The sequence below is a fragment of the Xenopus tropicalis genome, chromosome 1, assembly GCF_000004195.4.
Source record: "Xenopus tropicalis strain Nigerian chromosome 1, UCB_Xtro_10.0, whole genome shotgun sequence".
Lineage (NCBI taxonomy): Eukaryota > Metazoa > Chordata > Amphibia > Anura > Pipidae > Xenopus > Xenopus tropicalis.
Window position 1 is genome coordinate 150,756,085 of NC_030677.2, and position 27,641 is coordinate 150,783,725.

The window sequence follows — 27,641 nt, forward strand, 5'->3', positions numbered from 1 at the left end:
TGATAAATCTGCCTCAAACGTTTCTGAAAAAGGGTCAATTCTATTAGCAGACACATTCAAACTTATGTTTCTTTACCAAGTGCTCTAGTGCTGCTTTATAGATCAGCTACTCTTGTCAACTACCTTTAGTACAATCTAAATATGTGACTTTATCATCCATGCTGTTTTTTGGTTAAAACTCAATTAGAGCCTTCAACAAACTTCACTAAACTCCCCAGAGATTCCATCACAAATCCAGTTCATCTTCTGACCTTTCAGTACTTTTCACCATTCTTCACACATGGATAATCCATAGCACTACCAATTCTCTGGAGTGCTGTTAAATGTTAAACCACTAAGATGGTGTTCTTAGCTAAGCTGAATCATTATGTTATAAAGACTGGCACCAAAAAATATCATTATTTTAGAAATTATTTTATTACATCTTAGCAACTTTAAAATAGGAATTTATGTTCAAATATTTCAGAGTAATGTTATAATTAGGGACATTAATAGGCAATACCATATGCTCCCAAATAATAAATATAAACATCCTTATTTTTGAAGGAAAAGAAAATCAGATTCAGAAATAATAGGTAAAAAAACAAATTCCATTTTTCTAATTTGCAGTACCTTGTTACATAGTGAAATGAATTGATTAACTCTGTGCTGAAATTAAAAAAGGGCTTGTACACAAGACTGTATAGCTTAAGTCCTGCCTTACAAATACTGTGCAATCCTTGACTATAATGACAATGTCAACAGTAACAGATGCCATTACTTCATTAGTGCACTGCTGTTTAAGCTCATCTTTATGGGACAATAAAGATGCCTACATTAATGTCAGCAGTTAGGAATGAATTGTCACAAAGTTAATAATTCCAGAAAAGGAGGTGGCTTCGTAAAAAAGGACCATGAAAATATATATATATATATATATATATATATTATATATATATATATATATATATATTTTACACACACACACACGTCAGTCCCAGGTGGATTGAAATGCATCAACTTCAATGGCATAATGATGGAACAATAAATAGTAGTCTCATACACTGCATTATGATGTGGCACAGAGGGAAAGTTACCTGCAGTAATTACCACCTTAAAACAAACCATACAAATTTGAAAATACACCTTACTATAAGGTTATGCAATCAGGTTTACTCAAGAGCACAAGTGATTTGATTTAAAAAAAAGTTGTAAAGGAGGGATGTGATCTAGTAACCAATTGCAAAAGATTGCCACTATCATAAAGGGAGACAGTAAAACCTACCTGCCCACTGGTTGCTATGGGAAACAAGACTTGGTGCAAATATTACCTCAGAGAGAATATATATATATACAGTATAAGGTAAGTAAAGGTTGGTAGGGTGTAGCAATAATTATGATGTACCTAATTTTTTTGTGCATCAAGGTACAGAGAGCATCATCTTACTGAGCCAGAAACTAAATGAAAGATAAGCGGGGGGGGGGGGGGGGGGGGTGACAAGATATATAGTATATAATAGTAATAATAATAAAAGCCGCTGCCTTCCTATGTTCCCACCTACACATGTCCCCCACCCCCTGCCTGCCCATGTCCCCCTGCTCCCTGCCCACCCTAAGGTATGAGAGTGGCTAGAGAGGGGGGATTTCTTTACTATTTTCTTTAAATTAACAAAGCTTCCTCTATAGTTACGCCAGTGATCAGATATCATTTTGCATTTCTGATTAAAAAGGCGAAGAATAAATAGCAAAGAAAACCAAGTGCAAATTGCGGTGGCATATTAATGTAAATATCACAATAAAAAGTAATTATAGGATTTACTTAATTCTTGAATGACCTACTATGCTACATTTAAAATGAAATGAGCACGTGCTGAAACCGAGTAACACATACACATGCAAACAATAACATCTTGAACATCAAACTTTCAGGAGAGACTGTACATTGTATAAAAGGAAAAATTACATAAGACACATAGGTAAATACACATATATAACCCTGTATATTCAGCTTTACAAAAGATAAAATCTAGCAGCACAGAATATAATAATTAATTCATATTTAACTTTTTATGGAAAGATTTACCAGCAACCTGTATCATTAAAATCCAGCAGGCATTGAAGAGGTAGCCAAAGCAAAGAATGAGCTGGACACAACGCAGTCACCCGGGGGCATGCACTCTAGAATCTAGGAGCGTAGAAAAGATTGCCAGTGAGCAGACGCCTTTTGAACTCGCTCCATAAGAGATGTCTCTCCCGTATTGCTCCTTTCATGATCCCACGGTTTTCTTGGGCCCTCCTAGACAGGTATGGGAGTACTTCATTGACTGGTCCATAGGGAACATATTTATACACAGGATAACCAGCCTGACCTGTCATTGCATGCAAGAGGGAAAATATTACCAAGCCATTCGCAGAGGAATGCTATCATTTACAAAACATACATCAATTGTCTCTAACAGGACTAACAATACAAAGAAAAGAAAGGAAAGAGAAAGACTGACCACACATACATAGATAAAACTACATGTCATATTTACAGCACCAAATTATAACAACTCTACAGTACATAATGGAGAAACCAAGGCCCATTTTATAATTAGGCACATTGGGCACACTTTGTCCCAATGTGCCTAATACAACATACACTTCCGCACATGCTAGATAGGTCTCTGCTCTGCTTGACTGGCAAATGAAGCAGAAGGGATCCCTAGAGTTAACATGAAATACTTTCAAATGTAGATAGTGTTATTCCTTGGCTTCTACCAGCAAACTGAGGAGGCAAGCAAGACAAGCAAGACATTCCTATTAAATCAATGAAGCTGACATTGAGTCAAGACAATAACATTTGAAAAAGGTGCAGACTTATCTATAAAAGGTTTTTTTTTTTTTTTAAATAACTGTATATGGGTCATGATTTTCAGTATATAATAGTTATATGTCTAAAGAAACTAGACTTGAGCTGAAGAAGTCACTTGGCTGAGTGGTATTTTCAAAATTACTGAGCTAGTCTAGTTACTCTTGATTTAACACTATAAATGCAGAATGGTGAAATATAAGGAAGATTTAGTAAAGCTGGGCCCAATGTTTATATGAGTGCTTTATAAAATGTTTAACAAATGATCATATTAGGAAATATTACTTAAAATATTAGATCTCTATAATATAGGTTTCCAATATGTGGAGTAAGCCCAAACAAGGGAGTAGGCTAGATGCAAGGGAAAGCACTTTTTGCTGCAATGACTATCCACAGGGTAATTGCAAAATCACTGCTGTACATTATGAGGTGCAATGTAAAAGAGGACCTCACAATATTTTGTCAATAAAGGGGAACTTGAACCCAAAAATCTGAAATGAGGTACAAATAAAAAGGGGACCAGACCAAATTTAGGCCTTGAAGGGAACTTTGAACCCAAAAATCTGAAACCCACTGCTATCGTTTATCCTATGTACTGTATTTTGGAAAGAAAAGAACCCACATTTCGAAGAAAATGAACTACTTACAGCACTGTCAATTGGACAGAGAGAGACACACAAAAGCAAACTAGATAGGTATATTGAACTTAAACTCACCCAGTGGAAAGCTTATTTGGTCACACATGCCCAGCAGCTGGCCAAAATAAACCTTCTTCTCTTCAGGATAAATGACAAGTTCATTCATTCTGCAAACAAATGGATTATCAAAGTAAAAAAATCTGTGTATAGCCAAGGTTTGAGGCCTATGAATGTGTAAGCTCATTGTGAAAAAAACCTCCCACAGACTCCAATGCCTTAAAAAAAAAAAAAAAAAACTTGCAGAGGAGTGTAAAAAGTTGGTGCAAAATATGCCTATTGACTTCAATGCTTTTCACAATTTTTCAGTGTTCTGCAATTTTTTTGGTGAAACGGGACAGATTCACTCATCACTAGCAAGCTGTGGAGACTTTAAAGTGGACCTGTCACCCAGACATGAAAATCTGTATAATAAAAATCCCATTCAAATTAAACATGAAACCCAAATTCATTTTTATATTAACACATCCAAACCCATTATAAAGGCATTTAAAAATCACAGCTGTCAATCATATATTGCTTGCCCCGCCTCTATGCCTTAGGCATAGAGGCGGGGCAGACAATAACTTTAGCTTTCCATTCAGCACTTCCTAGATATCACTGCACATCTAACGTTTCCCCTCCCTCCTCCTCATCTGATTGTGTAGCCAGTGCATGGGTATGGGTATCAGGTTCCCCATTCTGGCACAGAAACAAGATTTTGGCATGATACAAAGCTTGCCTTAATAACAGTGTCCACAAAATGGTGCCTGCTTGCTTTGATTGAGCAATTCCAAGACGGAAGGAAACAAGATTTATATTATTTATATAGAGTAAGTAAAGTTTATTTTGCTCAACTAACAATATAGAAAATAATTTGGACTTATTTCTTAAGGTGACAGGTCCGCTTTAACAGCTTTCAACATTATTTCTAGGACTACAGCAATATATCGTTGTGTGTTGTCTTTCTCTGAAAAGTTGGTCAAGATGTCAGTGTTCCTTATCTTTCTTGTTTTAAGTGCTGCTCTTTTTAGAATTCTAACCAAAGTATGTTTGTATATATGTATGTATGCATCTATCTATCTATCTATCTATCTATCTAGTATCTTCTTGATGTGTAAAACAAATCAATACTTTGCGATAATGTTTTAATTTTAAAATTGCTTTTAATCTTTATATGCCCTAAAAAACAATATGCAATTCCAATAAAAGCACAATTCCCATTACGTTCATAACCAAATAAACCATTGACACATTGGGGCACATTTACTAATCCACGAACGTCCGAAAAGTGTCCGAATGCGTTTTTTTCGTAATGATCGGTATTTTACGATCTTTTCGTAGCCGTCGCACCGTGTACAAATGTTTCGGATTCATTCAAGCTCCAGTATCGTGACTTTCCTTGGGCCAGGTTGGAGCTGCAGAGTGCCATTGAGTCCTATGGGAGACTTCCAAAATCATGCAAAGTCTGAAAGTTTTGCCTGCCGTTTACGAGCGCTCAATACGAAAAAGTCGCAACAATATACAAGCAAATCGTAACAGCTACGAAAAAGTTGCAACAATTCGCGCAAGTCGTAACGGAAAAAATAGAAAAAAATACGGAAAAGTCGCAAAATCTTCGTTTCCAATCCAAATTTTTCCCATTTGGATTCGGATTCGTGGATTAGTAAATGTGCCCCATTGTATTAACACATGTTAGTTGGATTCACAGCTCAGAACTTAAAGGAGAAGGAAAGGTAAAATCACTGGTGGGTGCCTAACATTTTATCACCTCCCCCCCCCCCCAGTGATTGTACCTTTCCTTCTCCTTTAAGTTATCTAGTGCCCATTCACTGCAAATAAACCACGGTAACTATAACAACTAGTTCATGGCCCAAGTTAAATCATTTATATTATCCTCTAAACATGATTGATAGTAAACTGTGAAATGTACTGTATATCAGGGTCTAGGGTAAAGCAATACTGAGATCTCTAAAGTACTTTCGTTGTACCTGATAGATCACAAATGACATTAAAAAGTGCTGTGGTTACAACATTAATCCAACAGCGGATGAGTAATGAGATTGCCAGCTATTTCTGTCAGTGCATGACGATAACATTAGCATGATAATATTGATGTACTGCTTTTTTACATGGATTTTTCCGTTTACATAAATAGATTTATGGTTCAAGCAACACATTGTTTGCTGTGATAAAGAGCATCAAAATATAGGTAAATAAACTAATATTAGAGGTCAAAATGATAAACACAGGAGGGGAAAAAGGCATGCAGCAGCTGAGTATTAACCTGCAAGAGCAGACTATGATGAAACTTTAATTATATAGTTTCAATTACTGTTCTGTAATGGGAGTAAAAAATGATAATTTTCTGATATAATTACTAATTATCTTCATTTTACTTCAATGACTTCATTAAATGGGGCCTTCCTGAGGTTGGATGAAATGCCAGTTTCATGCAACTGCTACCAGCAAAATAAAGATGTGTCTTTTCAATGCTCACTACTACTCACATGGGTATTAACCATAAATGTGTAAGTCATCATTGTATCATCTTGAATACGTTTCCTGGGTCAAAGAAATAGAATAAAGGGTTCTAACAACACTGGAAGGTGCAGTTTCTATCTAAGGTGGAAAAATTATATGTCAGGGGTGTCCAATTTCCAACCCTCATTTATTGTTGGACTAGAATTCCTTAAATTCCCAATAGCTGGAGGTCACAGGCTGAACAATCGTAATGTATATACCACATATATCCGACACATTTTGCACAATATACCACCTCTGTATTTTATTAAATGTTTTTTTCCTCCAGGGCCCCAACTGATACTGCTGTCCCAGAACAGATGCTATTTATGCATACCCTAAAACTGGCCCTAGGTGTTTACATTGTGGAATGCAGCCATAACACACAGTACTGAAAGGCAATTAATTTTGGCTAGCAGCAATGGATGAACGAAATTTAAAAAGCGAAATTTAAAAAGCGATTATTTACATTGTAGTTCATACAGCATGATTTCTTACTATGAAGCATATACACTTTGAATATAACATCTTGGAGGACTTTGTTACTACCACTTGCGCATACGGTATAGACTCTAATACCAGCTATCTGTACCCTACAAGCCTGGAATGAGATTTAAATAAAAGGCTGGCATTTCAAGAGGCCCTAATAGCCTCCCTCCAGTCCATTAAATAATGACTCTCTATGGCATCTTACAGCAGCTCTTGGCATTTGCCCAAACCCACAGATTGCCAGTCCGGGCCTGGTACCCTACCCACATCTATTAGATATTTAGCCCTATATTCCTGGAATCTTGACACCAAGCTTTGAAAATTCTATGATGCAGTAGTACCATCCCCAGGAGCAGCCTGAAAACACAGCATTGAGCACCAGAAACCGGGATGTTCCCAAAAAGACTGATGCGTTATGGTACTTAGTGATGTGTCAGGTAGTATTTTTGTGCATCTCTAGCGCTCAAAATATACAGTAGCAATTCTAGCCAAATGCTATTGCTAGGACATTGGGCTCCGATTAATGGCTCTATTGCATGACAACAGGTGAAAGTCAGTATCAATTTAAAAATATCATTATTATATTATTCATACAGAAGATGCATTTAACAAATGCAAAGAGAATCCTACCTCCTGAGTGTGAATTTCACAGTGTCCTCATTGTGGGAGGCCACCATGACATTTGCCTTGCGATTGTGCCGGATCTCTTCTAAGATATAATCAAGACATCTATAGGATGAAAGGACATAATATGAAATATGCAAAAGCCACAAAAATGGCATTGGCTTGAAAAGTAAACAGAAGTCTTTATTTTTTAAAATTCATATCAATATCGGTGAGGCCTGGGAGTGTTTTGACAAACAATTCAAGAATTAAAAAAGTTTTAGACCCTGGATTCCTTTGAAAGTGCATTTTCTAGTTAACAAATGCCATGTTAACGCTGTACTGTATCAAAAAGGCATTGTCATCAGATATTAGTAGAAAATTTAATTTGCCTGCCGTTTCTTCTATGAATGCAGTGTTAACTAGTGGCAGGGTGTAAGAGTTTGCCGGGAGTAAAGCAGGTGGGCATAAGCAAATGTCTCTAACATAGGCCAGGTCCCTAAATCTTCAACAACACACAATATATTAAAATAATTGTCTGCTTAGTTGTAAGGAGCCCTGCCTAACAGTTTCCTGTCAACACTGTCAATACAAATGGTTATTAAATATGGATAAATTAATGCTGAAATTCATTTCTGGGCTTTTTAACAGTGTTACAGACACATCAGTAGTGCTTCATGTTCAAAACCCATTTCTTGCCCAGTGTAAACTTTTAAAATATGCAAATGCTAAAATGAAAAAATAAAGCCAATTTATATATTTCTAAGTCAAATATCTTCCAAAAATTACATATTTCAAGCTTTAGTACTGAAGCCAAGATGAGCCATTTTCTATTTCAGTACAATTCCTTTGGTTGTCTAAATGGTTACATTTTACAAATATTTATAATGATATCATATTTGTCATCATCACAATTCTTTGTTTATTCTTTTGCCTATAAGGGCGGCAGTTCTTGCTGGGTAAATATTGCAGAGCCAGATTTATAGGAAGACTTTCCCAGTTATCTGAAGCATACAGGTGTTCATGATACTGAAAGATTCAAACCATCTCACTGATCAATGGCAATGAGCCATCTCTGGCAGAAAAAGACTATGTCCCCCATCAGAAAATGAAGCCAATCATTTTTACTGATAGTAATTGCGCTAAACTACAACATAAACCAAGCTTTAAAGCCTGTCTATATTCATTAGCAAAAATATAAATCCAGGGCTGACCTTTTATAGCATTTATGGGTGGTTTGATGTTTAATAGTGTCAAAATAACTCATTGCAGTTAAGTAAATTATTCACAACATTGCCTTTGATGCCAACACGTAAAATAGCCACCACAATGTTACAGATATGCTTTGTACACAAAATTCAGCTCTATATCTACTCTTCTCACCTCTGTCTTTTAATATTTCACCTGCAGATTAACTACCATCACAGGAGCACATATGTAGAAACGTTGGGGCCATAATAGGCCCCTGTGTAACTTTAACCCTTATTAAAAAAACAAAAGCATCTTTTAGGGAGCAGATTTATGAAAATTCAACTTCGTAAGAAAAAAAAAAAAACACGGATGGAAAAAAATAACCCTGACAAAACTTGTGCAAATTTTCTTCTCGAATGCTAGCTTATTTAGGTTAAAAAAAACATAGTAGTATATGAATGTTTTAATAATTGGGATAATAAATAAAGTTGTAAAAAGCAATTCTCATTGACTTCTATTGAACCTCGGCAGCTTTTACTGGACAAGTTGTTTCTGCTGACTTTTCAAGGATTATTTCTTAAATAAATACAGATTATTTGTGGTTCTTAGGAATACTCAAGTATATTTGCATTCATGGTTTTTTCACTGCATTTTTTCTTGAATCGTGAAAAAAACTAAAATTCCAATTTTGATAAATCTGCCCCTAAATGTTACTTGTAAACAGGACAGACGAACATAAGCTATAATGCTTATAGTATACTAAATTAACCCTGAGGGTCATAAGGTAATAGCTGGAGCACTGCAGGAATCCATTCCTGCAGTGGATTTTTAAAAAAGGCAGTTGCTCAGAGTTTTAATGGCACATACCTGTGGTACATTTCATTTGTTTTATCATATGTGGGATTAATGGGATCATCATAGCCCACTTCCATGGCACGATTTCTTTCCTGTTGCATATAGGCTCCTCTTACTAATTTGGCACCAAAATGCCAGCCTTCTCTCCGAGACAGTTCAACATCAGCTGTTACATTGTCGTATGCTTCCTTTAAACAGAAAAGTAATGCACATTTAATTCCAGTACAAGCTACAGTACTTATGACCCTGTTGACAAGCCCATGTTCCTATTGTTTGGAAGGCCAAAATTAGACTGAAAGGTGCTGTGTCGTCACTGTATTCTGTGCACAACACTGATAGAAAACCACATGTCTGGAGACTGAAAGACTTGGAATAACCATGATAAATTTGCCTAGGGTCTTTGAGATGGCTTAGGGCCTTTAAAATGCATTACGTGGCATTTCAAATCCAGCCTTCAGTTTTTATTTAGACATGTCCAAGATTCATAATTAAAACACCTAGGTTGTATTACAGGTTTTAGGCTTACAGGATCCTTCCCCAGATGTAACATATCTTCTGCAGAACTGAGCTGAAAAAATGGAAATCATTAATACCCCAGCAATGTCCACCAAAGTTAAACCAATCAGTAAGCCCATGTGTAAACACCATCCACTCAGAAGCTCCAGAAGAACAAGCATAATATTTATACCAAGGGCTTAAAGTCAATTAATGGAAATAATAATGTGCAATATCTACAGAAGACAAAGAAAGAAATCAACAGCACTTGTTCTAACCCGTGTTGTAGACTAGCTAACTACTGTAGCTTCTATATTATCAACATTCATTCTGCATATATATATTATATATATAGATTATAGAGGCTGAAGTTATGCACTGGTAGTTATTCTTTTAATCTTTTTGCAAATAATGGCTGTGAAGGTAAGTTTAAATGCTAATAATGTAACTGCTTCTTAAGACTGCAGCATGGGTTAGGCCAAGTTGTGATGACTTCATTGTTTGTACCAAGTAATGTTAAAGGGGAACTCCTGCCTCTCACATCAAAGTCATGGGTGCCATTTCTACCTTACAGAGAACAATCTCACAGCTTTGGATGAATTAATTTCATATACAATATTACATATACAAATTGTGTCCCAAGTGACAGAAACAAGGTTGCTTTAGGGGAGAATGCTCTCACTGAAAGCACAACTGCTGAGAAGATTCTTCCTTGGTCTTCAACCACTCACCTTTAAGTAGCATTGATATGTATTGAAGATAATGGGACTCTCCATATTGAATTTGCGTTGCATTTCCAGAGTCAGTCGGCTGATTGCTGGCTGAAAGTAGGTCTGTTCTGCATCAACCATAAGTCGCACTCCTTTTTCTAAGGCTCTCTAAATATAGGGGAAAAAAAACAGGCAGTTAAAACTATTTTTCACACAAGAGTGATAAAATGCAAAAACAATGAACCCTTTCCTTCCTTCTGGCCCTGTTATGCCTGCTGAGTGCTTGACAGGAATGGAAGGAACTTATTCAGTGTGTGCCATTTTGGAATATACAGATAACATGTAAATGTGCAAATTTAATATTGTCCAGCCAAAACAGCTTCTAAAAGTACATTCATAATGCCATACTTTTATGTGTCTTTCCATGGAAACACCACCTACACTATTCAACCTCCCAAAGGCACAGCTAGACATCCATATACACTCATTAAGTCTCTATTCTTAGTGACTCAAGCAACGCCTTCTCCTAGAATAAGATTTTTTATTTGACCCCCCAACACTGCAGGTTTAACCCTTCACACTGGTGGGATATTTAACTATTTGTGCCCATTGGGCTCTCATAGGTACCCAGTCCTATGTGCTATTTCAACATCTCAAGCTGCACCCATGCAAACACCTTTGGTAAGATGTACTATTCACAGTATAGTATATCTCAGCACAACAAGCCTTATTCAAATGTTGGGCACTCACTACCCAATGTTATTATTCATAGTGAAATGGCTTGCTAGAAAGTCAGTCCCACTTGTACTGTTGTTGAACTTCTGTTCCATATCTTTTATTGCTTGTATCAATTTAATATTTTATATACTGGTACATGCATTGAAAGCTCCATTAACTAACCCATTAAGCCATGATAATACTGTAATTAAACAATCTTCTCCTTTATGAAATCCATAACTGGTATAAATATAGATATATATTTTTTCAGAGAATAAAACTGATGCATATTGGGGTTACCACTAATTTGCAATGTTAACATGTGCTTGACATTGTTTTTATCTTGCTTCAAAGGAATCTATTGGTTGAATCTTATTATCAAAGATTGCAATTTGCAACTAGACATTTATTTAAATTTGTGCTTATTAAGGAATTTCAAAGACTAAGTAATGGGGATGACATTTCTAAGGAAAAAGCGAGCTTTTTAGAAGTGTAAAGTATGGTGTCATTGATTTACTGCACATCCTAGCTCCAACGTTTGCAGACCATTGCAGTGATGCTAGCTATAAATATTAATAAGGCCTTAAAGAAGCTTTTTATGTCAGCACTTGACAAAATGTTTTACATTACTTTGAGTATTTAGAGTGCACACACATATGTAATACATAAACATACAGCATACACACAAATGCCACAAAAAGGGTAAAGACTAATAAGTATACTCCCACTTTGGTGCATTTCAAAGGCAAACAAATAAAATACTGACAGCTTTTCATAATGCATATAATGGAAATATAGCCACAGCATCTAACAGGGTAATAAATCCTAGGTTTGCCCACATCTTGAATATGCTAGCAAATAATCAGATGTTTGTTGTCAAACAGTAAATAGTAACATAGTAAGTTGGGTTGAAAAAAGACATACGTCCATCACGTTCAACCATAATGCCTATATATAACCTGCCTAACTACTAGTTGATCCAGAGGAAGGCAAAAAACCCCATCTGAAGCCTCTCTAATTTGCCACAGAGGGGAAAAAAATTCCTTCCTGACTCCTTGCCAATGTGAGGTGGCAACCGTAGTTATTACGCCTGCAAACTATTGTTCGTAGGATTAAAGGCATTATGAAGGTCCAAACAAAGAGCAAAACAATGGCATTGTATAAGATCATATGATGTTGCTGATTAAATATATTCTATTTAAAATTGCTTAGGGCTCAACAACCAGGGACTTCTCAAAAAAAAAAAAGTCTTCTAAAGACCAAGCTTTGCCATAAATAGCCCTAGCTACATAATATTAAGAGACTATTACCAGAGTGTATGAGCTAGAGAAGCACCTTTGTATTACCTTTCATTGTGTGGTAAATTCAGGTTTGCACAAGCCAAGTAAATATTCATCAGTAATGTGTGTTATGTTTGAAGCCAACGGTGTGGCCTGTGGCTTCATAGAGTTGATAGGATTGTGATGTAAAATATCTAGCCTGTACTTTTGTTGTTAAATGATCAGTAGTGATGAGCGAATCTGTCCGGTTTTGTTCGCCGAAAAATTTGCGAATCTTTCAAAATAAAAAAAAAATTTGTCTCAAGGCTATTCTTTTGTCGCGGGCGACAATTTTTGGACGCTCAGAGAATTTTTCCACAGCAAATATTTTCATCCATTTCGAGAAACAATCCGCCAATGGCGAAACGCGAAATTCGGCACGAATCCATGCCTGGCGAAACATTTCGCCCATCACTAATGATCAGCAGTATGACAGTAGTACCACAAGCTGGACATGTCTCTATAACACTGATATAACCCAGCATTCATCAATAAAACCCTTTCAAATGATATTGTAAATGATTAGGCAAAGTTTTTACACATTCTGTGCCACAAACCTTTAACCTGAAAATTCAGGGACACATCTAATCAATGCATATTGCAGGGCTGCACTGATTGCATTTACATTTAATTGCAATCAGTGCAAAGCTTCAAGCTGGATTTTCTAGACCTGTCCCTGGATTTTTAAGTAATCTGGTCACCCTAACCCAACAAGCAACTGTGTTAGGCAGGTGTATAATAGTGTGGTCCCATTTATTGGCAGAATAACTACACTAATCAGCAACAGTAAATGTTCATTAGGGAAAACCATTTTTTAATTTAAGTTAATTTGCCCCCCTGTAAACGATCAGCTGTTAAAATTAGTGCAAGATTTCAGGAGTAACTAGTTCTCTTTATTGTTCCTTCAATAACCAGTACAGTCTGTTTGATAGATTTGCTAAGCCATGGAGAATGATTGCAGCTTTACAGCTCTACAGCTTGGGTATTGGATTGGAACATGCAGTGTGTAAGAAAACAAGCTTTCAACTGTTGACTAATAGCATGCAATAAATCCAATGTCAGCGCCAATAGACCCGTTACATTTAAGCATATCAATCAACAAATATTACATTTGTCAGATAAATATTTTCAGCAAACTTTTTGTTCTTTTTAAAAAACCAGTTACAGTTTGAAGGCATAGAACACGTATCAAGTTGTGTTCAGAGATTTATCTGCAAGAATGTCAGAATGCGTTATCAGTCGAGAGCACAAATGAATTGTGACCCACTTGTTGCATCCAAGTTTTATTACTTCTGCGTGCCGCCTTCTATTATCGACTTTATACATTGACACCTAATGACAAGTATGGAAGGAAAAAACACTGTACTGCAGTAAATGAAAAGGCAATATGTTTCCGACCTTGGCAAGGACATCGATTCTCTGAAGCATTCTTTTCATCTGTAGATCTTCTTCCTCTGTGAACCGGGATAGAAGGGGCTCAAGCTGACCACTCTGAATGGAAAACAAAGCATTAGTTAAAGTGGGAACAGTAGGCATTAAAAGTGGAATTATGTGCTTCAATTAAGATTTCATTTTTTATTTCACTTACTACAGGTATATGATCCATTATCTGCAAACCTGTTATCCAGAAATCTGCAAATGATGGGAAGGCTATCTCCCATAGAGTACATTATAAAAAAAAAAAAATCATTAAAATTTTTTAAAATGTTTTTTTTCCTCTGTAGTAGTGATGGGCAAATGTTTTCAGTAGACATGGATTTGCAGTGAAATTGCACATTTCGGCATCAGCGAATCATTTTGAGAAACTGCAGAAAAAATGTGCAGTGACAAAAAAGTCACCAAGACAAAAATTGTGGTGCAATTGACTGCATTTTGAGTGAGAAAAAAATGGGCATTGACTTTAATGCATTTGAAGTAAGAAAAAAAGTTGCGCATAGAAAATGTTGCCCGTGTAAAAATTGTCGCATGTAAAAAATTTGCCCATTGACTTCAATGCGTTTTGCAAATTTTTTTTTAGTAGCAGTTTCGCAAATTGTTTAGACAGGGCATATTTGCTCATCACTACTTTGTAGTAATAAAGCAATACCTTGTACTTTCCCCTAATTAAGATAGAATTAATGATTATTGGAAGCAAAACAATCCTATTGGACTTATTTAATGTTTAAATGATTTTTTAGTTGAGTTAAATGTATGAAGATCCAAGTTACAGAAAGATCCCTTATCCAAAAACCCCAGATCCTCGGCATTCTAGATAACAGGTCCTATACCTGTACTTAAAAAAACAAACAAACATTCTATGGGTATTTTTTTTATTGTGTAATGTAGATTTGTTTTGGTATGGATACATATCTTTGTAATTTTAGCAAATATATCCCCTGTGGCCCTACTACATATCAGCAAAATTTTGAAAAATCACTGCAGACAAAGTAATGAAAGTTTTAGAAAAATATATTAAATTTATTGAATGGTTAATGTTTATAAATCAGTTCTCAGTATTCAACTCTTGTTTGGAGTAATATCCTTTATATGATACATATTAAATAAATTTTTAATCAAGATTTAGAAATTGAACAACTGTCAGTTCAGACTTTTGGTAAAGAAACAAGTTTGCATATCATTCTGTTGTACAATGCTGTTTGCCAGAAAGGTTGAAAAAACTAAAGAGCTGCCTGTGCTTCCCTGCAAATAAAATGCAGATAATGAGCCTGATTGAAGGTCACCCTGCACTGTTCATGACAGACTCATCATCATCAAGGTCAATAGGCAATAAAGACAAAGCTTTCATATGAGGGTCACACAGAACAGAGCTGTTTCCTAGTGGTCTAGTGGAATCTGCCAGACAGAAACTCGCGCAGATTTACAGTAAGCCAGATGGTGGCACAGTTTCATTAAACATCGCAGATTGCTTCTGGAAGCTCGCTTGATTCTTTAGCTTGCTGATAATAAGCCAGAGCCACAAATTTCACACATCGTGCAGGTGGCAAATCCCAGAAGATATATGTTGTTTTTTTTTTGTTTTTTTACCTCATATCTTGTTCTAATACATTTTGTTAGAAATATGCCAAAAAAAAGAAAGCTGCTATTGTATGAAGCTGTTAGGCAGCAGCAGAGGAATTGTCAGGACCAGAATATATTCTAGTCTAGGGGAATGACTTTTCAGTAATAATAGAGGTGAATATATATTATGCACGTTCATATTTTTATCTATTTTAAAAGGTATATATATAATAACATTCATTCAAATTATATATATATATATATATGGCTTTTGCAGTATCCTGTGTAGACTTAGGGGCAGATTTATCGGTTTTATGGGGTTATGTAATAATTGTCACTAAGTTTGCCCAGGAGCAGTAACCCATAGCAACCAATCAACAGGTAGCATTTACTGGTCACATGTTTAAAAGCATCTTATTGCTTGCTATCAGTTACTGTTCCTGGGCAAACTTATTGACTTTTATTTCATATGGGGGTTAGAGTTTTTTTTCTACCATGACTAAACTCACAAATTAAATTTTTTACATTCACCTTTTTCACAGTTTTGATGCATAATAAATGGTGAAAAAGAAATGTGATTTATTTAGCTTAAAAAAACATGAATTGCGGGAAAAATATGACCTTTGGTAAACCTGCCCCTTAATATATACATCATTTAAATCTTCAGCTTTTTGGGACATTTTTCCCCATTTATTTTATCAGGAAAATTACATAATGATTGTTTCAGGGGGGTAAACCCTAACATAACCCTGACAAATAGAGGGCTATCCCCCAAACCTGAATGATTCTATGGTTTTACTGAAATAATAAATTAGGTAAACTTCCCCAGCAAAATTGTTGTGCAGTCTCTAATTTGTTAAATTTAGTGGGACTAATGTCTGAGACTCAGGAATTCATGGCCACTGTGCCTTTGTCTATAAAGAGAAGCAATATATTTCAGTACAATAAAATCTTGGTAAGCAGGAAGTTAGGGCTGCCACCTTTTCAACTGGCAAAATCGAACAAGAGGGTGGGATCATGACATTTGTGGGCATGTTTGTGTTTTGTGGTGGCGGGTCTGTGACATCAAAGGTGGTTATTGGCTAGATTATTGGTCGGCTGAAACCTGAACACACAGTTCTGACCTAAACAACCATAAGAAAACCAAACTGTTGAGGTCAAAACTGAACAGACGGCAACCCTACAGGAAATGCAAACTATCTAAAAGGCACTTATTAGCAACTTTCAGGGTGCTGTGTTCTCCCGAATGTAGAGAAAACACATTAATATGCACAACTTCCAAATGGAGCAACAATTTTAATGTCAAGCAGCTACACATATACATGGAAAGTTAAGTTCTTATGGCATTTAATACTTAACATGTGGTGTTTTCCCTTTGTTGTAAATATTGGATGTGAACACTAAATAGCATTTACCATGTTATTTATTTTCATGCTAACTTGTACATTGCTTTATAAATATAAATTTAAATCTGTTAAATGTACATTGGGGTCTCTCCCCGGGCCAGGACTGGCACTGGCATTTCAAGTGCACAGAGGCCCAATAAGTCCCCCCAGCCCAATAAATAAGCACCATCTGGCACCTTACAGCAACCCCTCTGACATTTGCCAGAATCTACAGATTGCCAGTCCAGCCTGCCTTCCCCTACCTGTTTGTGTAAATAAAGAAATAAATACAGGATTACTACGCTTGTCAACAGCCTTCTGAGAGAGTACTGCTCTCATTCTAGATCTAAAATATGGGCCATAGGACAAGACTGCATTGGCTGTGTTCTTGACAGGAATGGATTAAAAATAGAAAGTAACTGAATAAAACAGCACAGAACCCTCATTCTGTAATCTGACTGATCCCTCAACATGTTTCAAAGGTAATATGATTGTGCTAATAGGAAAGAGTTGCTGCATGAAGCAGTTTTGTTTCTCCCTAGCCTCATCTAAATAATCCCCATTGCCAATATTCTTTATACATTTGTAAAAAAATAGAATGGAAATTGTGTTCCATGTGACCAGTTGGATATGATTCTCTATTCTAAATTGTTTCTCTTTAAATACCAATAGGTATGCACCAAAACCATACATTTTGGATTTGTTCAAATTTTTAATCCAACACAAAAAATTCAGCTGACCCTAACACAAATTCTAATCCAAAATAAACCTAAATAAAATTTGCAATGTATATGTCTAGTGGTCTAAATGGCAAATCTATGTTCTCTACCCAACTTTTGGCAATTTTTCATTTATTTGTTTTCTGATATTCTAGATTTAGATGTATTTCAATTTGCAGTGTTTATGTAATCTCACCAAATTACCTGCAAATTTGGAACAAGCAGAAGTCTTGAAATCTTGGTTCTGCTGTCAATCAGGCTGTTCCAGTCCAACAAATCCAACGTCCTACATAAGAGATGGATATATTTTTAGTTCAGATTTGCAGACTGTCCTGTTTGGAATGAACAGTTATATCACCATTACAGTGCTTTGATGCTGGAGTCTCACATAATGGATGTTGCCCTTCAAACATGTTTGGTTTTTGTTTTTTTTACAGATAACCTACCTAAGGACTGGTCTTTTTGTGTGATTATTATTACATATTTATTTCCTAATATTTTTAGAGGCTAACCACTAAACAATGTTCTAGGGGAAATTTGGGGTGAATTACGATGTATCCCATGAACAGTAGATTTTGCCTGATTTTTAGTTTGGATAAATGAAAACATTGTTGTCATTCTCAGGTGACAACATAAAAACATCACTAGAAATATTTTTTTGGGATTCAGTAAGCTATTTCATGGATTGTACTACCAGTACTAGAAAGCAATAAACTTAAGTTTTAATGTGGTACTAAAGTCCATTTGCCCAGGGAAGGTCAGATATGCATTAAAAGGACAACTGGTATAAAGTTTGTGCAAATACTCCTATTGTCCTGCTGACACTAATTATTTTTGTAATGTTTCCGGATACCTATGCACAGTAATAATTATTTTGAAGACTAGATTTTAGGGGATATTAATAGTTGGGGTTACTGTAAAATAATAAAAAAACATTGTGGTAATTGCTATTGAAAGCATTACCTGTCTATCACTTTCTTTACTGCCCATTTTAAATGCTGGCAATACACGTATTTTTATACCACTAATGTAAAGAGCAAAATCTAGTAGATGTGAGGGTAGAAATAAAAGGACTGTAGGATTGTTATAGTCAGACTCAAAACACATGTAGCAATATTAATGCTCCTTCTAACCTGCCCCGTCATAATTTCTATCCAACTGACAAACCAACCTATAGTCATGGTACAAGGTCATCTGCTGAGATTGCCCAACACACAAGTACGGACAATAATAGTTTCCTACTGGAAGCCTATATTTAAATGGGACTTTTGTGTGCTCCCAGAAAATCCTGCTTGACACACAAACATTCAACTCTATCTCAGGATGGACCCTCATGGACCTTGTGGAGGATGGGCAAATGATGAGTAAATGACAGAAGTTTGTCCATTAATTGCCTGATGTGACCTAACATGTTTGTTAGGCCATGGTTTGTTTGTGTGCACCATGCATAGTATGATCCCAGGTTCGGCCCTTAGTACTTCCTTTTTAGAATTACCCAATCGCACATACTATTGAATAGATCATATTTTAATGAAAATAGATTATTTAGATGAAGCAGGGTTTTACATAAGCAGTTTTATGGGATACATTTTTATATAGATCTACATTGTTCAGGGGTTTAGTTTTCCTTTAATCTCACTTCCAGAGAAATCTATTACATAACAACCCTCACACTATCTTCACCAGCTGGACCCACCTACATCCAGGCTTTCCTGGCCAGTAACTGAACACTGCCAGGGAAAAAAAAAAAAAAAATACCCCTTAACAATTTAGGTCTCTATCAAAATATATTGTACAAAACTGCTTAAATCAGAAACCTTGCTTCATCTAAATAAACCATTTTCATAGAAATATGTATTAGGATGTGCCATGGGATAGTACTAAATAGAAAATTGCCATTTTAGGTACGAAGAGCCCCTTAAGATCATATGATTTACAGTGCACTCAAACAAATGAAGGGCACACATACATGTTAGGTCACATAAGCCAATTAAGTTCTGTCTTCTACTTTTACACTTCTCCCTGTTACAGTTAGAGCTGCATTGCTTCCTGCCAGGTGATCTCTGAGGGAACACACATACCAACACAAAATGGTGGCCCAAGGGAAAAGATGCAAAAGAGCTACTATATACTGTGTATGTATATATGTATGTATATTTCAGTTTGGTGAGATACTTTAATAGGCCACTTAATGTGATATTAACTGTCTGTAGGTTAAGTAGTCTCTCTGGGGGTATAGTTTTCTTTTAACGTAGGAGAAGGAAACATTTCCTCCTCCCAATTGTAAATTAGGACCACATTTAGCTTACCAAAATCTTAGGAAATACAATGAAGGGTAACAAAACCTTGAGTCCCCTAAAGTAAAATGTTAATTTTATGCATATGACCAGCTAAATTCTAGATATTGCTCTTAATAGCAATTCTCTTTACAACAGACTTTAACCTTTTTTACAATTGATTTGAAACATTTGTAATAAGAGTATACCAGAAAGATACTTTCTTTTGACAAAATGTTAAACGCTATTTTTGGTTTTACAATCCCTGTAATAGCTTATAAGCTTTCAGCAGATTTTAGGCATGGTCACTAATAGGCCTATTACCCATCTGTTTACATTTTTAAAAAGATGGCAAATTCTGAATAGTTACTTAGCCAATTAGTCTATTTATTTAGACAGCTGTATTGTTATCCAGAATAGAGTTGTTTTGCCACCAATATGGATTTATGCAGCTTAGTTGGGATCAAGTACAAACTACTTTTTTATTTTTGCAGAGAAAGAGGAAACCATTTTTAAAAATTAGAATTATTTGCTTAAAATGGTCTCTATGGGAGATGGCCGTAATTCAGAGCTTCAGGTTCTGTATAAGGGGTCCAATGCATTTCATACATTTTAACATATATACCATTTTCTCATATGCAGGATTCCTCCCAAAGGCCTAAATTTATGTTGATGTTTAAGAAGAGTTGATAAGGTTTCAGAGCACTGGGATAAAGCATTCCTCATTCACCCTTTAGATAATACAGATGCAGTCAGTCCTGGCCATTATATATTGCTGCATACAAAGTAACACACACATTAATGATTGTTCTATTGGGGAGAATTCTGCTAACCTTCATCCTCACCGGCACAAGTGATATTTCTGTGTAATACAACATTAAACATGACAGCTTTACCACAGAAATACTGCAAGAAAATTATATCAGTGCAGTATTTTCTCCTTAATTGTACCTGTTAGTGCATAGCATGACAGACATTTATGTGATTATAATAGAAAAAAATATAGATAACATTACTTGGTGGCGATACATTAGAGTTGATATTTGGGTCACTGACATTCATTTAAGTAACCATGGCACTAAAATCAATAAAGGACCTTAAAATGTCTAAATACATGCATTAATAAATGGCCTTATTGAAATTTACAATAAAATTTCGAACAGGTCTTCTATATTTTAAATAACAGATAGATGACACTGTGCATGTCACATCATCATCAACCCTTAATATAAGCCACTGTCTCCAACTTGCTAAGGTGCTGGTAATAGAACATAACTTGACCTTGATACATGGAATACGGAATGTAACAAAAACGATCACACCTGGTTACATATTTCTGACTTTTTAACCCCTCACATATACTAATTTACAGTTACTCTTTATAATTCACATACTAGACTAAACTAGAATAGACACAAATATTTAATAATAATGTTGACTACATATTAAAATCTATCAGCTATCAGATTTAATATATATCTTTAGAATTCTCTAATAGCTAAGAGACCATTGTCATGCTTACTTGCACAGTAGAGCTTAGGCTTCAATTGCATGAAGGGGAATGACCAGTGGCATACCTACATGGCAATGGGCCCCCAGCAGATGAATACGTTCAGGGGCCCGGCGTGCAAATTCACCTCTTCCTAGCCCCGCCCCCCACTACTCACTCGCCTTGCTGCTTGCATCTCCCAGTCCTCACCCACTGTCAGGTATAAAATAATAAACCTGTCTAAACTTATCTGTTAACAACCACGTGTATATTTGCTTACCCTCCCCCCCCTCCCCTTTTCCTTCTGTACCCCCTCCCTTTTTTTGTTTGCAAAAAGAAAAATAAAGAATTTAAAAAAAAAAAAAAAAAAAAAAAATAATAAACCTGTCCATTCATCCCAGTACCAGATGTCTTTTATACTAAATTTTCCTTTACCCTTGACATTAAAAATGTCATCATCAACCTCCAACCTACCTCTCCGTATAAGCCCATACAGATTCTTAATCAGTTCATTGGTTCAGAGTGGCCAAATATTTATAGGAGAAGCTAATAAGCTATGCCATTTTACAGGACAGCACAGTGTTTAAACATCCATAGAACTTACCCTGACAGCCCAAGATTTTCTCCACTGAACCAGTTACGACTTTCATCTTTTGTTGCAATTCCTAATTTTGCTAGGCTCTCCTGTGAAAAAGAAAAATATAAATTGCTTTAGATCAATGTCCTCTCATCAGTAAAATCTAGCAATACAGTACATATAAAATTGTTTTATTTTCCAGATATATACGTTTTATACTAGACAACATATTTTATAAAATACAGAGAAGTGTAATGAATGACCTTTTATAATGTTCCATGTTTTTATATAAGGGCCAATAAACCTAAAAATACAATTTTACTTAATATACAAATGCATTTTATAATGTTAAAAAAGAAGTTCCAAATGCCTCTGACATTTTATTCATAGCTTGAGAAAAAACATTTTCTGTTTAATTTAGCTTTTTTATTTACTTCACGTGCAGCTGTGTTTATATTTTAGTAACTTAAACAGGTTCACTGTATTGCGATTCACCCAGCTAATGTCTATAGCAAACCATGTGATCTGACTGATAGGTGCTTGCAGAGGAAGAATGGGAAACAATCTGCCTATGGCTTTTCTTTTGCCATAGGAAGAGGGTTTTGATTTAGAAATACCAACTATTAAAGGACAACTACCTGGTTTGGTACAGAAATCTGAACTGAAATGGCCTATTCATATTTTATCTAATATTAAGTTTAGCTATGCTACTGAAGCCTATACATGCATATTTTGGAACATTACTAGTCCCTTTTATGTAATGGGTGGGGGGGGAGCGATTAATGATTTCCCTTCAAAGGAAGCTGAACTTAACACTTCTACTGCTTGGTGGAGCCAAATATTCTTCTTAATAAGCTGACCTAACTCCTGTGAGTGTGCTAAGAGAATCAAAGGAGATGTGGAGGCCAAAGAGAAAGAGTCCTATGAGCCCAACCATTATATAAGTCAGGGGTCACCAAACTATAGCCTGCAGGCTGGATATGGCCCCCCCGCGGCCATTTATCTGGCCCCCAACTCCCGCTGTCACGGGCTGTAGTTTGAAGCAAAAATGAGTTGCAGGCAGTCTCCTCCTCCATATACTACTGTTTTGGCGTTCTGTGCAGTCTCCTCCTTCATCTACTACTGTGTCAGCATTCTGTTCTGCCCAGAGCGTCACCGCGTCACCGCATAACGCGGTGATGTGCTGAGCAAAGCAGAACGCAGGCAAATGAGTAGACGGCCCCCCAACAGTCTGAGGGACCATGAACTGCCCGTAAAACCCCCATATAAACCCTGCACACCAGAAAAAACTTCCTTAGGGAGGTATTATAGTTAAAAAAGCATTTTATTCATCAAAAACATGATGTTAAAAAGTTTTTATACTTTATATACTTTACAATATATATCCATCAAGAAACAAGTACATACATACCACCCCGCAATTTGATCGAAAAAAAGAGGATATGAAGGCAGATACTCTGGATGAGAGAATACCCCAACGTTTTGGCTCAAACGCCTTTGTCAAGGGAGCTCTCACCATGAACTGCCCCCCACTCTAAAAAGTTTGAGGACCCCTGATATAAGCTATGGACATAATTGATCACATTAGTTATGGAAATGTCAGAATACAGAGAGCTTAGGTTACAAAAGCAGGCCTTTGTGAACTTTAATCTATATAATCTCCTACATTTATTTACAACAATATCAATTGAAGATGTAATGTTCTGTTAACTATTAAAAATGCAGAAACTGTAAAAACTGCCATTGCTTGTGGATTCAGTGGGGCACAGTTTTGCTCTTTTATGTGCATATCTGCTGTGCATGTAATGTTACAGCAAAAAAGACAAAGACAAAGGGAGAACAAAAAACATTCTAAAGGCTCTGGCACATGGGGATATTAGTCGCCCGCGAACAGGGAGATTTGTCGCGGGCGACTAATCTCCCTGTGCGCCAGAGCCCTAAATGGTTTCATTTGTTTCCTATTGCTCATGAACAACCACATTTCTGAAGTATCTTTCCCATGCTATGCTATTTCCTATATGTGAAACTTTAGTTTATGTTTACTGTTAAGTCTCTAAAATGTCATGTCTGATGCCACAGCCAATTGTTTGAAAGATACTTACAAACAGGTTATGTGTTTTATTTAACAAGTAGCTTGTGTTAATATCGCTTTTAATTCTCCAGGCTTACCTATTAGTCAGGGTTACACTGAAAACTGCAGTGCTATATAAACAGTGCATGTATTTTGAGGATGTCATTATTTCTGTACTGTATGTCCAAGTATTCTCTATTTTCACATCTTGGTTTCACTGGCACGTGTAATCTTGTTCCAGACCTTATTGCAGCAGTTTCAATTTGCAGATATTTCAGTGTACAGACAAGTCTTTAGCAAAGGCTGCAAATAATTTATTAGTGTAACTGACTTCCTTAGATGCATTCAGTCACAGCCACCTTTACCGGACCTAGCCTGCAAAAAATGGCTTTGTGCTGGATTTCAGCATAGCCTTCAACAGGGTTTACTCAGTACAAACAGCAGCAGCTGGTTTATTCTTATCATCATTACCTCGTGAACAAAACACCAAGCAATCCCAACTATCCACAGGACAACACAGATCCAGCTCATTGAATTTTCTCCAAGTTGCAAATGACAAACACAACATCTGGCTAATCTGAATGGGCAAGTTTAGACACAACAGTTAACAAACATTACAGCTCTAGCTGTGATGACCATAGGTATGCTATTCATTCACACCATAGCTTACTGGGCCTGTGATGAGGCCATTATCTTCTGCCTATAGGCAGGCTAATGGTACAATGGAAACACTGTTTGTGTTATACCGACATGCACGTCTCTTTATTGTACCTAAAAAGAGTTTAGTTTCATGTTGTTATTTAGAATTGCTGCATAATAAAATCACTGTTTTGCAATTCAGCTTTTTTTTTTATATTCCCTTACTTTATTGACCGATTCTTTTAAACACAGAGATTATATAGTAGAATCCCCTCATTGGATAGTAAACTCAATAAAGCAATGATATGCAGGTGGTCACTGGCACCTATGAAGGAAATTATGAACAGACAAGGCAAAAGAAAAAATAGTGTTCTTTTTATTGCCTTCCTACTGTCTTCCACATTTACTGCCCTAGGAGACAATATAGTATTTTTTCACAGCTCCCTCCTTTTTCCAACATTCTTTCATAGCATGGCATTATGGAATGAATAGGCTAGAATGTGATATAACTTTAGATACTTTAAAAAGAAAGGTGAATAGATTATGCCCTTAAACTTGGGAAACTTAATGGGAGTGGTAGTAAACAGCATAGTTCTACATCTCAACTCTGCCCAGTCTAATGATTATATTGCAAATAAAGGACTTTGTATTTAATTCATATAATTTTCAATTTGTTCATAAATGTAAGTTTTTTTTAAATAGTTTCCTAGAATGTATTCCTTTAAAATGGGCATGAAATGAAGAGCTATCTTACATGAATTGTAAATGAAATGGGTTTTGTGAAAAAAAAAATTAAGAAAAATAAACTTGCTGGTGCATTAGAGGAGGAGACCCAACTGGGGGGTCTGGAGGGGATGCAACCTGAGAGATCAGGTTCCCCAGCAGTTGAAGAACTTGTTCCCATAGAGAGGATGAGATAGAGGAGCCTGTTCCCCTGCAGAGGAATCCTCTGGGCAGAGCAAATTATACTGTATCTTAGTAAACAGGATGCAAACACATGCCAGTAATTGTCATGCATAACAAAAACCATATTATCATTTGGTGAAAAAATATACCAATTGTTTGTGCCTAATTGTAGCTTACTATTTTGTGTACAGAAGGGAGTGAATAAAATGGAGGAGTGAATAAAATGAGATAAAATTTGCATGTTCAGCCAAAATTTGAACCAAATCCTAGATTTCGTGCATCCCTACTGCAATTTTGATATCATTTACCTGAATGGTTTGCGTCATCCACTTACCTGCAGTTTCTCCACTTCTAATTCAATTTCAACTGCTGCCATTCCAGCCTTGCCCTGCTCTGCGGCTAGCTGGTGGAAAAACCGTCGCCATTTCATAAGCACTTCAGAAAACTGCAGCTGAAAAATAATGTTATAAAAGAAATGATGCAGAGAAGTCTGTATCACATAAAATAGTTACAGTCCCACCAACATTGTGCTTCTCTAGCTTCTGCATCAAACGAAGTGTTTGGAAAAACTTGTGCACCCTGTGTTTTAATGGCTTTCCTATTTTTAAGTGGCTATCGTAATAGCAAGAAGAACAACTGAAATATTACGGGCAGGCAGAAGATACGCGGCTGAAGTATAGAGCTCATTTAGGCCAAATTATTTTTTAATGGTAATGTTAAATTACTTTGATTGCTACAGGGTATGTCTGGATCATTAATTCATAACATGGCTGAACATTGCAGCCTGAAAATAGAAACAAAGTGTGGGCCTATTATTTTTCATGGGCACAGTTGTTTTCCCATTAACAAGGATATTCCAGACATAAAATAAGGCTGCCGAGCTAAATTATTCAGAATTCACACATCTTAGTGGTTTATGTGCAGATCCAATGAAATTTCATTTGGTGAAAAATCTGCTTTACCAGCGTCACCAATAAAAATTGTTTGTCCGTGCAAAAGGATTTAATTTTGCGTAAAATGGATTTACCGTATATTTAGTAGGTTAGAACGCAATATTTAGTTAGAGCTTTTAAAGAATCGTGGAAGGTAAGTCATCAACGTTATTTTGTTTTACATTATTGAGCCATCTGTATCGCTAGCTCATCATGAATTTTTTTAAAGGAGAAGGAAAGGTATAGAATGCATATTATCCTTAAATACAGTGCTCAAGGTGCTGACTCAAGGTAAAAGTAATGTACCAAAATAAATTTGTAATCTCAGAGTGTGGGTTAAAGGTTTATGAAAGGACTGCTTGGATGCAGGGGGTAATAAACAACAACATGTTAGCAAATAGTGGTGGTAAGGGAAAACAGAGCTCTCTGGATAAATACGCAATAGCATTTACTTGTTGATTTATGCAATTATACTCTCTTCCATGGCTTTCAGAATGTTTATTGCTGTTTTATATGATTTGTATTCTACGCTAGAATTTCATGATGCATAGTAAAGTTTAATTCTACAGCTAAATTCTCTTAAAAGGAACCCAACTGCATACAATAATTGCTCTATGAGGCTACAATGTTTTTTTTTTTTTTCAATTCTTTTTTTTTTATTTTTATTTTTTATTGTAAATTTTTCATAGGAAATGTGTACAGAAAAAAGAAAAAGGAAAGTAAAGGGAAGGGAATTCAACAGTCAACAAATTACACTTAGAATATAAACATTTATCAGCTTACCATTGACAACAAGGCACTTCTAAACACATAGTAGAATATCTATACTATCTTTATTGTAGTGGGAGAGGAGGTTAATCACTTGTATCTATGTTTCCCTTTATTTCTTTACTTTTTTATAGTGCAACTGGTTTTGAAAAGGTTTTTAAAACAGTCTATAAACTGATTACAATGTTTGTAAGTACTTAATCCATGGTGACCACACATGCCAATAATATTGGCTCTTATTTTGTAGCATAAGTGTGATTTCCTCCATTTTTCTAGTCTCTTCGACAGTTACTTGCCATTCAGAGTAAGAAGGAGGAGAGGTTGATTTCCATTTCTTAGGAATTACCGACCTCGCCGCATTGAGAAAATGCAAGGTCAACGCATCGGATAATATAGTATTTTTTTCAGGTATAGTGTTTAGTAAAATTAATGCTGTATTTTCTAATTTAAGAGACATCTGTGTAATGTCATTA

General features: G+C 35.9%; 1 protein-coding gene across 1 annotated transcript in view; it reads right to left on the minus strand.

Moving 5' to 3' along the window:
• Positions 1-398: 398 nt before the first annotated feature.
• The window catches only part of prodh (proline dehydrogenase (oxidase) 1), a 50,771-nt gene continuing 23,528 nt past the window's right edge, over positions 399-27,641 (minus strand). The window contains exons 6-14 of the mRNA XM_002932075.5: positions 25,803-25,919; positions 21,880-21,959; positions 17,715-17,796; positions 13,808-13,900; positions 10,395-10,541; positions 9,181-9,356; positions 7,150-7,248; positions 3,550-3,638; positions 399-2,348 (exon numbers count right to left, since the gene is read on the minus strand). Coding sequence (XP_002932121.2) covers positions 2,158-2,348; positions 3,550-3,638; positions 7,150-7,248; positions 9,181-9,356; positions 10,395-10,541; positions 13,808-13,900; positions 17,715-17,796; positions 21,880-21,959; positions 25,803-25,919 — 1,074 coding nt within the window. The 3' untranslated portion in view covers positions 399-2,157. The remainder of the gene's footprint in view (positions 2,349-3,549; positions 3,639-7,149; positions 7,249-9,180; positions 9,357-10,394; positions 10,542-13,807; positions 13,901-17,714; positions 17,797-21,879; positions 21,960-25,802; positions 25,920-27,641) is intronic.